The 14029-nt window shown below is 38.8% G+C and overlaps 2 protein-coding genes across 4 annotated transcripts; both read right to left on the reverse strand.

Annotated features, from left to right (window-relative positions):
- Nucleotides 1-385: 385 nt before the first annotated feature.
- trappc13 (trafficking protein particle complex subunit 13) lies at nucleotides 386-9826 on the reverse strand. Of its 2 annotated transcripts, XM_071465907.1 has the most exons (13): nucleotides 9684-9826; nucleotides 8533-8601; nucleotides 6089-6188; nucleotides 5892-5976; nucleotides 5654-5781; nucleotides 4983-5055; nucleotides 4640-4684; nucleotides 4135-4152; nucleotides 1579-1712; nucleotides 1278-1476; nucleotides 1080-1180; nucleotides 789-936; nucleotides 386-695 (listed from the first exon to the last, which is right to left on the reverse strand). In XM_071465907.1, exons 1-13 carry the CDS (start codon nucleotides 9727-9729, stop codon nucleotides 588-590), a joined length of 1254 nt encoding a protein of 417 aa, XP_071322008.1. In that variant the 5' UTR covers nucleotides 9730-9826; the 3' UTR covers nucleotides 386-587. The 2 variants fall into 2 exon arrangements, with proteins under 2 accessions (XP_071322008.1, XP_071322009.1); XM_071465908.1 differs by lacking the exon at nucleotides 4135-4152.
- Nucleotides 9827-10465: 639 nt separating this feature from the next.
- LOC139611694 (lysosomal membrane ascorbate-dependent ferrireductase CYB561A3-like) lies at nucleotides 10466-13269 on the reverse strand. Of its 2 annotated transcripts, XM_071466561.1 has the most exons (6): nucleotides 13096-13269; nucleotides 12495-12683; nucleotides 11408-11616; nucleotides 11143-11297; nucleotides 10823-10979; nucleotides 10466-10696 (listed from the first exon to the last, which is right to left on the reverse strand). In XM_071466561.1, the coding sequence occupies exons 2-6, from the start codon at nucleotides 12676-12678 to the stop codon at nucleotides 10670-10672; spliced, it is 732 nt and encodes a 243-aa protein (XP_071322662.1). In that variant the 5' UTR covers nucleotides 12679-12683; nucleotides 13096-13269; the 3' UTR covers nucleotides 10466-10669. The 2 variants fall into 2 exon arrangements, with proteins under 2 accessions (XP_071322662.1, XP_071322664.1); XM_071466563.1 differs by lacking the exon at nucleotides 13096-13269 and having other exon boundaries at nucleotides 10547-10696; nucleotides 12495-12783.
- Nucleotides 13270-14029: the final 760 nt, after the last annotated feature.

The following is a 14029-nucleotide window of genomic DNA, read 5'->3' on the forward strand; positions in this document are numbered from 1 at the left end:
CAACAGCAGATGCTCGGCTGTACTTGACATCCCAGAGATTGTGGAGCAGTTTGTCTATCTCACACTTTAACTAGTTCTATGTTTAGAGCACAGACTGAGCAGAAGAGGTGTCCACTTTCTCTCTGAAAGAGTCAAATTAAATAATTCAGAAGTTCATAAAAGAAAAATAAACATCCAGAATCATTGGTCAATGGTCTCCTGACGATCTAAAAATGTCAAAATCAAGGTAAGAAAATAAAAGATCCCCAAAATTGACACACAGCACTATTCTCAGTTCAGTACACAAAGGTTCCATTCAAAGTAGTAAAATAAAATAAAATATTCCTCTCTATGTCTCAAAAACCACAATAGACACCATAAGAGATGTTTTAAAAGCAATAGGAAATCAAAGATTACAGAGATTTTATTAACATTTATGCACATTTACATTATTATCTTCAAAGAAAGTGATTTATATTATTCACAATTCATTTTAAAATACAGCGTCATCCCCTTAGGTTGCAAAAAGAGTGAAATGTCAGCGCCATGTGCAGAATTCCACAGTTGGTCCACTCATATCTAAAATGCAAAAAAGGTCAATAAAACTTCTAGCTCTCGTTGCTCATATACGGGCAGACCACACACACTTGTGCAATGTCGTCGTATTCGTACGTCCTCTTCAGAAACGTATCTGTCAGTCTCAATCCAGAAATACTCTAAAAGAAAAAGGTGACATTACCAACCATCAGCAGTCTTAGATTTCAACACGCTAATAATAGTTTTTCTGAGAGTGTGTGTTTCGATCGTACCTGCAGACCCTGGACGGATGAGAGGAGTGTGAGGGGCAGAGAGAGGAAGGCAGCGGGACTAAGTTTTCCCAGCTGTCGCCCCGATACGCCGCACCAGTGGATCGACCTGGTGTTGCACATCTCTAGCACCAGGTCCATGGTTCTTTCACTACAACACGAAGGCCACAGAGAGGCTGGATGTTAGTGCTACTGGATCATGTCTGTAACTCCACAACTTAAATCATACGGTAACGATTAAATAGTACTTGTATGGGTAGCAAGACTGAGGCCAATGGACTGTGGAGTTTTTACCTGCAGTTGGTGATTTTACAGATAATGTCAAAAGGCTCTTCAAGGTTGACAGTGTCAGGAATCATCTCCAGAGACAGTCGGATATCTCCATACCCCGGAGCCTGGAGGACGCACAAGGGAAGGATAATAATAAGAATAAACAATTTTTCAAAATGAGATTCTTTGGTTCTGACAGCAGCGTGCACACGATCCTGATACCATTCTTTGTAGCTGACTGGTCTGTAACCTCCCCCTCTCCCCGAGATTGGTCTTCCATACGATGTCAAGTTTGCCTATCACCGTCACGCCCTTGATGACACCGGCCTTCTCTGCATACTCCGGCTTCGGCTTCAAGCAGTACAGGTACTGCCGTGTGTCCATGGGCTGCAGGTAGGACATCTTCCCAAATGTGGACTCCCTGGCAGGGAAAAGTTACAGATGAGAGCCGGAGTAAAAGCTGAGAGATAAATAAACTCACCTTTCTGGGATTACGCCAACACAAGGGAATATGTGGTTTTACCCTTGATCTCCACTTGTGACGGTGTTGAGCTCTGTAACGTTGTACATCATGGAGGGCTCTAGAGAGACCTTCTCCATGAACATTGGTGAGGTGGTGATGTTCTGGATCTGAGCCTCCAGGAACACTTCGTCTGTCTGGAGCCGAGGGGAGAGGTGTCAAACTAATATCTGCTGCTCACAATGAAGCACAATTACACAATCTCCAAGGCGAACTGAGCAACACATCAACTTAGGTACGGAGAGGATTAAGCTTGTGCAAAAATCCTACTGCCTTAAAGGATATGTTCACATTCTTTCAAGTCCGTCTTAAAACAATATTTACATTTCCGTGTGTACATCTCTAGAGTCACTGGTCGCTGTAACTTTCCTCCTGGCCACGATGACCCTCCTTCTTAACAAAAGTTCAGTGGGAGAGATGGATGACAAACTCCACAGCCCAAAAAAAATACAATCTTAAGTTTAAATAAACAAAGTGAACATGAAGCTTCTGCAGACAAAACAAGGATGAAGTCTGTTAAACTATTTGTCCACAGCAGCTCAGCAAGAAAACTGTCTGAGGAAACAAAAAGGAGGCTAGGAATGTCTTTTTACATAAGAAGAGGACTGTGGCTTTTGTCCCCACTGGAGATACATCAGGAAGGGATGTTTTCACAGCCAGAATGAACCGGAGGAATGAATACAAAGAGCTGTAACTCCTCCAGTGTACATACGGCCATGTCAAGATCGACTTGAAAACATGTGAACTCATCCTTTAAGCTACTCTTTAGGTGACATGAGAGAAACATCATCTATATATTCAGGAGACAACATTAAACACATAAACATTTAATTCTACCAAGTTTGCTCAGTGAACCTTTGAGAACATTGTTAGTACAGGTGCTGAACAGCAGAGTGTACAGTAGGCGTTGCACAATGACCCATTTTTACCAACTGACACAGCGGCCTCTCAAACATCAACCAGTTGTGTGTTTTTAATCAATCAGATCATTTAAAGCAGTCGTATCGCCTGTATCAGAGCCTTTGAATGACAGGTCTACTTTCCTGTCACCTTCAGCAGTTTGTTGTGAGACCAACAGATTTACAAATATCTGAAAAAAAAATGCGAAGGACCAAGGTGGATCCAAATATTCAAAGAGTTGGACAAATGCTGCAGCTGAGTTAAAGAGCTCTAGTATTATTGTCTAGTCTAAATATTTCAAATTCACTACATTTATTACTGATGACCAATCACTGATACCTATATAGACAGTGGTCACAGTAACTAAGCAGTTACTCAAGTACTTTACTTCAATTCTGACTCACTTTTACTTCTACTTACGACTTTATACTTCATATTTTTTCAGTTCTCTGACAACTTCAGTTACTCAGACTGATTATAGAAAATATAATCAACAAATAAACTGTTATGTATCATCATAGATGAGATAAAATTGCATTTCAATAAACTGAAATCAATGATTATAATCCTATAATATAATAAACATGATGCTGAAATTGATCATTCAGCATAATGACTGCTTTAACCTTTGGTCCTTTTAAGAGTATTTTGATGCTATTAGTAAAATTTTGAATCCATGACTTTTGCTTGTACCTGTATTTCTGGGACATTCCTACTTTAAAGACCTGAGTACTTCAACGAGCACTGAACTGGAAAAAAAATGGAAATTGTATCTTTAAAAAATCATATCAAGCACCTACATGCCTCGACATGGTGCCTGTGTTTGACTGTCATTCTTGTTTTTATGTAGGCAACCAGTTGATGCTTTGGAAGAGCAACTCTGTGGTCTCCACTACTGTCAAATTTTCAGTGCAACTTCTACTGTACAGAGAGATACAACGAGAGAGAAGCAGAGATTAGTTCATGCCTGCAATTCATACCATAAGAACTGACCATGAACCAGTCTGAACGAGGTTAATGTTAAAGCTTAGCGTCTCTGCTTCATGCAAAGCCATTCCAACCAATACCTGAAACCTCACTTTGTGCTACTGTTCATGTTCCATTAACTCTAAATGATTAAACGGTAAATGAGTATAACAAGAAAGCAATTTTTTGCTTATAATCACTGACAATAAAACCGTAATTGGCCCGTTCCATCACAATGTAACCTTCAAATACAAACGTTAAAGATGATTCAAAAGCATCATTCATGTCTGCAACATATTTCAATGTGAACGATTATAGGGGAAAATTGATCATTTGCCCATTGATGATAAATTGTATAATCAATGCAAACCCCACCCACCAAAATCTGACACCACATACTTCAATTAAAAAGTCCAAGCCCTGTGTAGGATGAGTTTGCAAGAAAGCACGAGCGTCCAAAGAAAGGGCAAAAGAAAAATAATGGAAAGTTCACGCTGAGGACTCGTATCTTAAAATTAATCTATGCACTTTATCTGAACACTTCAACAGTCTAACAAATGTTTCTACGTTAACACATAACACTTTCCATTTTTCTGCTTTGCACCTTTCTGTTGGGCCCAGAAAGAGTCTGCTGCACCAAAAAGGATTAAGAGACACTAATGTTTCAGCGATGAGAACAGAAGAAACAATTACCACAGAACTGAGGTCACTCTAATGGAGAAAATAAAATACAAGACATAATAAACAAATGGAGTTACATGCCAAAAGATGATGACAATGAATATTTGCAGTCTACTATAAAAAGCTACTGGTATGAAAATGAGAAAGCTTATCATCTCTACCAGGAAAACACTTGATCTCCAGCTACTGAAACCTGAAGAATTTACAGTGTGACTTTTAATGGTTTTAATGTTAAATGGATTTTTTCTGAAGATGCAAGGGTTTTCCAGGAGATCTGTCTCATACTAACTCCCCTCTACTGGCATCTGGAAATGTTCCCACACATGAAATGAAACATGATGTAAAGCATGTTACGTATGCTATATAAGAACTTGCACGCCATACTGTACAGTTCTTCTATTTGCAGAACGACGTGGTGAGAGATATGCTTGCAGAAATTGTTTATGTCGACAGCTGCACTTCATGTTATCCATGTTATCCTGCAGCTGCTGCTGGTTTCTGAAAGTGTCCCACTTACCTCTGCGTTGTAGAACTTTGTCTTCACATCCAGCGGCTTCAACACCTGATTGAAAATGGATTGCAAGCTGAATGTTGTAGTTTTCTCACACTGTATCTCCATTTGCAGAAATCTAAGAAGAACTAACACATGGAAGAAATGGAAATCTGACAGATAATGCAGGTCCTTCTGCTAAAAGAAAGGGCACGGAGCTACCGTTTGTCCACAGACTGATGGTGGACGCAGAGCATGGATGATAATTGCGTTTGCTCTGTTGTGGACCTGTGACATTTCTCAGGCCTCCTCCAAGCTTACACATGGATTTACCACTGTCATCTAATGAGAACACTCAAATATAACTCACCTGGAATTTGAAGAACTTCCGAAAATAGAGTTTCTCCCCATACTGTGTGGTGTAACTGACTGCACAAACTAAGCTGGGAATTGGAAAAAAGACACACATTTAGAAGAGGAAAGCAGCAAACGGTTGAGCAAACACCAGATTCTGATTTTGTCTTTTTTTAGGCAGTGATGGGGTTTGTTTGTGGTAAACACAGAAACATTTAAAACAAAAGGAATCTTTCTTTGTTTCTAAAACTTCAAACATGGACTTCAGATAATGCTGTGGTTCTCCTTCATCTTTATCTAACCGAGTCATCATTAGGACACTGACAGGTTCAAACTGAGCTGTTCAAAAATGCAGCAGCACAACATGACTGACAGTGTAGGAGCTGACTGTGATGGGCTTTTCTCACGAACACAGTGTATGGTCTATAACATTTTCAAAATAAAAGAGAATCAATTCCACTGACTAAAAGCTCTGCTTCAGGGTAACAAGTACTTCATAGAAATAAGTACAGTATTTGAATATACTTTTAAGTGTAAAAAAAAACTAAAGTAAAGTACAGGTTAGGTGAAGAAGTTCACAGAGAGTGCAAATTGTTTTTATTCCAGGAAAAAGACATTTTTTTGGTTTTGGAAGCACAACTGGGCGATGTAACAAAATAAGGGCATCTACTTAGCAAAAAAACTCACATATGTGTCCCGATTTCTTTAACTTCGTGATGGATAACGTCATCAATGCAGCATTCGGGTTTGAGCTCTGCTACTGCAGAGTTTGATGCAGAGAGGTTGAGCCTCTGTGAGCTGGTCTGTAGATCGGCCTGTGAAGGATCACGTAACAAACCAGGACAATTATGTGTAAAAGAGGAGTGAAGAGAGTGTAATACATGTTGGACAGGTTTTGTTTGTTTTGTTTTTTTTTTTACAGTACCTTCACAAGAATGTCCTTTACTACTTGGTTGCTGTCATTGTGCACACTAATGTAACTGGAGAAGGTCTCTCCGAGGAAAATATTTCTGTGTGATGCAAAGATGTGGAAAAGTTGAATCACAATCAAATTGACAGTTTGCTCTGCAAAAAAAATCTTTGGAGCTGGTGTTTTACTTAAAGTAGATGAACATTTCTCACCCAAAGTTCTGTGGTAATGTGAGCATCTCTCCCAGCATTAATGTCTCTGCTCCTTTGATGGTGGAGGGGTCCTCCCTCATAAGCTGACCAAACAAATCTCCTGTGGAGGCAGAAACGCATCACGTGTGTGTCGTGCATACGCAACGTGTTAATGACTTTGGCTCACTTTCCACAGACAGCTGTAAAAAAAACACTTGACAGAGTGTTTGCAGTGCACAGCTAATAACGTCTGGACCAGGAGGAAGCAGCTGCATTATAGACAGTGTGCAGACATGATACAAATACAATTCTATACAATTTTGCAAAACCTCCAGGTGACAAGAAATAATAGGGCTGCACTGATCCCTGACCACATGAAGCCATGACTTTCAGCGCTACAGCAATTCCTCTCCTCATATTAAAATAAACCCTCATGAGTTTCACTCAGGTTTATAGATTTTAAATTTGAAAAATAAAGAGAGTTGGATCAGTGCATCCCTTCTAATAACACCACAGGGAATTTAGAGTCCATGCTGCTTCTTGTATATGAAGAACCTACATGACCACATAACCTTCAGAATCCTTCCCAGCACTTTTATTTCTATTCAACTACAACAACAAAAACATCACTGTGCATCATATGCTAGCTGAGCTGTTGTCAAATTTGTCACTGAAATGAATCTTAACTGACAGCCTTAACCAGCCTGCAAACTGTATAGATATACCTTTTTGACACTGTAAGGTTTTATTAAAGTGTTTGAGGACTCTCTGTGGTGAAGGGCGGATCAGAGAGAGAGAGAGAGAGAGAGGAAATACCTTTGAAGATCAGGTTTCAAAGCAGATTGAACCACAATTGTTTTTTTTGGGGTTCAAATGTCCTTCCTCCCTTCTGTTCAACATGCTGACCACGTTTATCTTCTGCTGTGATCAATTCAATGACTAATATTAAGATTACGTAATTATGTAATCAGTGGAGGAGTTTCATAATTCTAACATCAAAGTAATTCAATCAAGTCATTCAATCTACAATGCAGAGCTCTGCAAGTAATTCATCTTGGTGCACTTTAGGATTCTGTATGGCGACTCTTATATATAGCGAATCTACCTAGAAGTGCCAACATGATTTATGGTTTACTTGGGGTTCAGTTACACATTGCTCCGTGCTGCAACTCCAACAGATGGAAAAAACAAACACTAGAAACTCAGCAGGCTTTCCAGCTAAATCTGGGAGCAGGACAGTGAATCTATAATGCAGATGTACACAAGGGCTGAAGCAAATACCAAATGCCGCTGAGATCAAAATGGATATGAAATCAGTCGGCTTTCAGTTATGCAGAAATAAATAAATCAAACGTTTAGGAAAATTCTCAAAATGCTACAGTATGCATTACAGCCAATTGCACTGTACGTGCTTCAGCTTGAATTTATTATATTTTTGTGTTATTGCATCATCGATACTTTAGTATGGTTGTTATCATTGCTCAGTTTTGCAGACACAGACAAAGTTGATATTTTTTTCATTTTCTGCATCCTCTTACCTTCACTGCTAAGCAATGAGGTTTTAGGAAATTTGATATTCACTGTTGTTTCCTTAAATAAAAATGTCTAGTTTCAGTCTGCCTGTTGCCCTCCGCAGCGGGATGTTAGGTAAGTCCTGACCACAGAGAAGTTTAGCTCCAGAAAAGAAGAAGTGATCCCATCAGAGATGCGAAAAGTAGAAGCAAGACGCCCACTTCAGTCTGGTCTCACTACTTATTTTAGTTCACATGGTGCATATTATTATGAAATTGTGACACAAACTTCTCAAAAACTTGCCCGACTGTCAGTTTCTCAACCACAGACACGGACTGAATATAACATGAGTAGGCCAGGTTTCTCTTTAAATGACTCTGTTGTTAATATTAAAGGAAAAGAAAAAGCAGGAAGTGATACTAGAGACACTGAATTGCGAAGCTAATGTTCATGTTTTCTTTTCTCTTGGGGCCTTTTTAACATGACTATGATCCCTGTGATGAACAAATTATTAAGAAAGGCAGCACAATGGCTCATTTGTTAGCGCCTCACAGCACAAAGATCCAGGGTTTGGACCTGGACCGGCTTTCTGTGAAAAGTCTCTGTGTCTCTTTGAGTTTCCAACAGGTGCTCTGGTTTCCTCCCACAGTCCCACAGGCAGGTTAGCTGATCTAACAATGCATCACATTCATCAGCTATTTGATTAACTTACATAACCAAACTCTGCAGATGTTTTATTTGTACTTTGAACGGTTTCATGGATATTTTCAAAGCCTCCCGGTCCCATGTGTTTGCTGCTGCTACATGTGATCAGCCAGCAGAAGAATAACTGACCAAATCTGATTCCCTGGCAATGTCAAGATGCTTTGTGTGACGTGGAGCAGATAGATAAAGGAGACACTGCACAGGCCATTAGCTAAAACAACACACTGTTCAGAAATACTAAGGCTTACCTGGCAGATCTCGAGCTTCACATGTCACTGGCAAGTTTGTGAAGAGTGTTGGTTTTGTTAACCGCATCACTGTGAAGGAAAGTGACACTGGTTAGTGATTTGACACATAGGTTAATGACTGTGATGAAGTTTTCACACATTTGCTAGTAATCTAACACAATCACTGAGCATTTCCTAGCCTCACTAACTTCAGTCTTAGGTATAAGCAGCTGTCACGTGTCTTCACAAGAGGTCATTTCAGTTATTTGTTCTTGTGTCTTAACAACCATGTAGAGTAATTAATAATTAATTAATCCACTGATTATTATATTTTTGATTGATCCAAAAAAAAAAAACACAGTCCAATATCCAAAATACTCAGGAAACAATAACAAAATACATACATACAGTAGTTCACTTGTCATTACATGTGTGTTTGATGACAAAAGCTCCTGATTTTCTCAAACTGTTTTTGTGATTGATTTAGGACTGCAATTAACGAAATTAATCAGTCGATTATGTGTATGATTAAGTTCCCAGAACCCACTGTGACATCTTGTTCGACATCTAGCTCGTTTTGTCTGAATATATTCAGAAAAGCACGAAATTATCACACTGGAGAAGATTTTCTGGAGCCAGAAAATGATTTTTTTCTTTCTGTTTTTGACAAATTAACCCTAACAGTGATTAGTTGATCATTTGATGTCAACTCAAGTATGTAAATTTTACAGCAACTGGTAAGGACTTTTACACTGTTTACAAAGGGTAGAACTCGATCTTGGAAAGAAAAACATGAACGACATTAAATGGGCACTTCCTCATCAAATACTGAATAAACATTTTCTGCTAATTAGCTGACAGACAATGTCATTTTTGCTGACATTATGGTGTAATTCTCGCTAGAATATATTACTTTCATTTTCAGCTTTCAGGGTCAATAGAAACAGACAAGAAACGCACACTTTAAAGTTACAAATGTCACACACTGTCTAAATTGTACATTATCAGTTGTAAACGTTTGATGCTATTAGCAGCATTAGCGCTATTAGCAGCTAACAGCAACAACAAATGACAACAACCTGCTACAGTGAAACATTTAACGTTTCTGTTTTAACTTAAAAAACAACCCCTGGAGTCACAGCCTGAGCACAGAAGTCATGACTTTAAGATACCTTTTAATGCGAGTAGGTGTTCCTGTTTGGCCTGATTTACATCCATTTTGACAGAAAAACTGTCTTATCGGGGAGATGTTAGCTACTATGCTAGCTGGTGCACTTTAACCCTTGAGGAAACGGATTTCTTCTTCGTCGTTTAATTCAAGACGGCCTAGAGATGCAATACTGCCTCCCATAGTGTGGGATATGTGTTACAACAACCCCCCCCTCCACATTTATCTATATACATATACATATATGTATATTAATATTCATATTGAAATAATAATAATAATAATAGTAATCTAAATGTATGTAGCCCTAGCATTTAAAAAAGTTAAGGAGTCTTTATGTATCTTTACACATTAACACACACGTCTTACACAACAAAAATGAGCTTGTGATAGGGAATTAAAGAAAAAAAAAAGAATAGTCTTTGTTAGTGTCTATTCTTTATTATTTTTGTGTTGACTGCTCATTTGTCATGTTGATGAACGTATGTCAACCCATCAAACTGTAAAATGTGCAGGTGGTTTAAAGATGACCTTGACTGTTGGTTGAAGTGTGGCAACTTTCTCTGCGTATGAACTATTTCCTATAATTATTGTTGGAATTTAATTAATCACTGCATGTTTATTTGCTCCTCACGCCCTCTCTGAGTCTAGATGTTGCACTACACTGGTATCTAGTGGTGTAGTTCTGTATTACACAGGGGTATGATCTCTGCAGTTTTAGTAATAAAGTGTAATAAATAAGCTACTTATATTATTTATCATTAAAATTAATGACACTGTTGAGACTTCTGTCAAATACTGTTTAATAAGAATAACAGAAAAACATTTTTCATCATACTTTCAACAAAATATTGAACAACATTAGGTAAATATGAGAAATCATCATCAACATTTTTTTCCTTATTCTCTGTTAATCAGTGTAATACACTTTCCATGTGGTTGTGATACAAATCTGCAGCTCTCTGTGCACATTCAGTGTATCCATTATTTTCATGCGCTGCCTTCACTGAGCAGAAGCTGTAATTAAAATTACATCCAGATTATTTATCTCATACAGAAATTTAAAATGCAGATACACAATAAACCAATGATGATTTTGATCTATGATAAAATGATGACCTCTATCATTACATCCATACTCACATGAACACCTTCACCGTCCGATTCTGGTCTCCGCCATTTCTTTTTGGATAAGATTCCAAAGACGACCAACCCAAAGGCCACAATGAGGAGGCCGAGGGAATTTGCAAACTTTGCTTCCACAGGCAGTGAGCTGTAAGGCTCCCCAGTGCTTCCATTACTACAGCAGACGGAGAAATTCAGTTAGGAAATTCAGTGTTTGCATGGATCAGTTTGTGGCATGTTGATTTACAGCGTAACAACTCCCTCATCAGGATTCTGTTGATAACAATTGAATTAAAGACGACACTGTGTCATCACCAGTTGCGTATTTGAGCACTTACAGTGTAAACAGCAGTTTCTCACTGATACCACTGATACATGAGGTCACACTGAGGATCAAGATTGCTTTTCCCACCCAGATGTGGACAGGTTTCAGGGTGCTTCGGAACCCCGGCGGGGAAAAAGGGAACAAGAAACCAGCCAAGCCGAGGCTCCACTGTCCATCAGCATGGTGAAATGACAAGAGGAGAAAGTGTTTGTTTTTTTCTCTGTGGAACAACACACTCAATAACTCAATAACAGTGTGTAAATATCTGCCATTCATACCTGAAATGCAAACATTGCTACAGTGCAGATGCCCACCCAGCTGTGCAGAGAGTACAGGTGGGCGATGTTGAAGCTTCTGTGGAAGTCGAACACAGCGCACAGGCCCAGGATGGACAGAAGCAAAGCTAAAAGCATCAGTCCGGCGTGCACCAGCTTCCAGGGGAGCTTCTTCTGCCTCCAGGTGAGTGGTACACGATACACCAGAGCCGCTGCACGAGCACGGACAGAGACAGGTGAGAGATCAATTCTATAAACACGGTGACAATCTGCTGTGCTCTGCTTTTAATCTCAATTGCTGAATGATTACTTATCATTTAAGGATGAAATTGAGAAGTCCCGATATTTCCACTCACATTTTACATTCCAATCATCGCTGATGCATTCATGCAGTGTCTGCATGCATAGATTGATTTTAGTTTTCCAGGTACTTTGATGTGTAATTAAAGTAATAACAAAACCCAGGCTGAAATCAACTGCTGGAACTTTCTGTCAGCTCAGAATTGTTTTAGTAAAATATGTTTGTACACTATTGATTCATCCCTGCACATAAATTGCATGAATAAAATGTACTGGAATATAGCTGTTACATATTTTTATGAGTTGATTTTTATAAAATATTTTAAGAGATAGAAGAAATCAATGCGCAGAGGAAGAGGCAGTAAGATTTTCAGTATGAGTTAACCGCCACTAACACTGCAACTACAATTCCCATAATGCAACATGGTAATATATTTTGTTAGACTCTCCCTGCTTGGCAAATGCTCAGATATTTAAAACCCCACACCTCTAATATGTCACACAGGCTTTCTGTTAAAAATTTAACGGCTCACAACCCAGTCCAAGAAAACAGTGCCGGCCTCACTGTGTCAACAGGGTTGTTTTCTCAGACTGTGAGCGGCTCCCCTCAGAGCCACAGAAGACATCAAACATCTGCTTCCACACAAACCCTCTCTTTTCCTTTGCTACAGTTCAAGAGCATCACAAACTGCAGCCACCAAAACACCTCTCTGAAACAGAACTAAAACTGAACATGAAGCGAGGATTTATTGCTGTTGTATTATGTTATTATTTATTAGTATTTACTTACCGTAGCCATACAGAACCACCAGCCCAGACACCATGAGCACAGGATGCCAGTTGAACTGCAGGGAGGAACCGTCCCAGGAGAAGCCCCCTCTCCAGAGTGAGCTCCAGCAGCTCACAAACAGCACACAGAGCAGGCCCAAGCACAGACACAGGGTGTAGGTGACGTAGAAAAACACTGACGACATCCTATCTGTGTGGAGTGATGCATTATATCATAAGTATAGCATAGATAGTTTTGTGACAATGTAAATGCATGACAGAAGAAGTTTCAGTTCTGAGCTCATAACCAGTGGTCAAAGAAGATCCTAAGTAAAAGTAGTGATAACTTTAAAGTTCTTCTTTAAGCTAAATTCACTTTAAGTTTTAATAGTAAAACTACTGTGTCATATATACAGGTTTATTATTACTGATGTATTAATGTGTAAGTAGCATTTTACCATTACATGGCTTTAATTAGGTCCCAATGTTTTTAAATCAACTGAATTCCTAGAGTTGATTTTATAAAATACTTGAATATTGAACTGAATATTGTAATTGTTTGAATCTATTCCTCAATACACACATCAATACACATATTCAAAAATAAAGTGATTCATACTCACCAGTTGAGTCTCTCTCTCTCCTTCACATGAATCCTGCCTCTTTTCTCTCTCTGTGCCTAAAGCTGATCACAAAGCAAAACCGTAGCAGCAAGTTTCCTGTTGCTCTGCTTCCTATCTAACGTCCATTCATTAATACATGATCTAAGCTGACAGAGCGTCCATCGGGAATAGTTTCTGACCTTAGATGAGTCTGGTGGTTAAGTGAGGGGAGGTCTAGAAGGACGGGACAAGAAAACAATTTTCCCTGCATTGTGCTGCTCAGTGTTGTGTATTAGTCATCGTTGTGTGCTAAAAATGATTATAACATCCAAACAGATCGTAGGTTTCATAACATAACTCACTTTTTGCTAAGTCATGTTGATTTGCAATGGATTGTGGATTTCATAACTATTATATATCAAGCTGACTGCAACAGTAAAGTCATAATAAGACGCATTTATGTTGGACATTCTATGTTCAAAGGCAAATTAAGCTGATATGGTTCAATATTAGCTCATTTTATGACTCAGTTATATAATGGAAATGATTATGATTAAAGACATAACATATAATCTATTTTCATAAATCATAACACAATTTAAAAACCATACAACTTGACAATAATTTGCGAGATGAAGTGCGGTAAATATTATCCTATATGTTCTACATCTATTCAGGCTGACCTTTGACCTGCTGGATTGCATGCGTGTTTTTGTGAATGAACTTGTTGACTGAGCCACAGACTAAGGTGTTATGAAGATTTTTTTTTTTTTTTTTTTCAAAGCAGCCATGTGAGTGACAGGGTCCAGTTAGCATGTCATCTAATTTAGCACAGACCTCCTATGTGAATAAAGGCTCCACAGTGAAGTGACTATCCTGAGATCTGGGCTGAGGCAGATGATCACAAAGTCACGCAAGGAGAGTCACACCAAATGAATGTGTAATCTCATTTTAC

This window comes from Trachinotus anak, unplaced genomic scaffold (assembly GCF_046630095.1).
Source record: "Trachinotus anak isolate AG129_WGS33_773 ecotype Australia unplaced genomic scaffold, CSIRO_AGI_Tana_v1 ptg000028l, whole genome shotgun sequence".
NCBI lineage: Eukaryota > Metazoa > Chordata > Actinopteri > Carangiformes > Carangidae > Trachinotus > Trachinotus anak.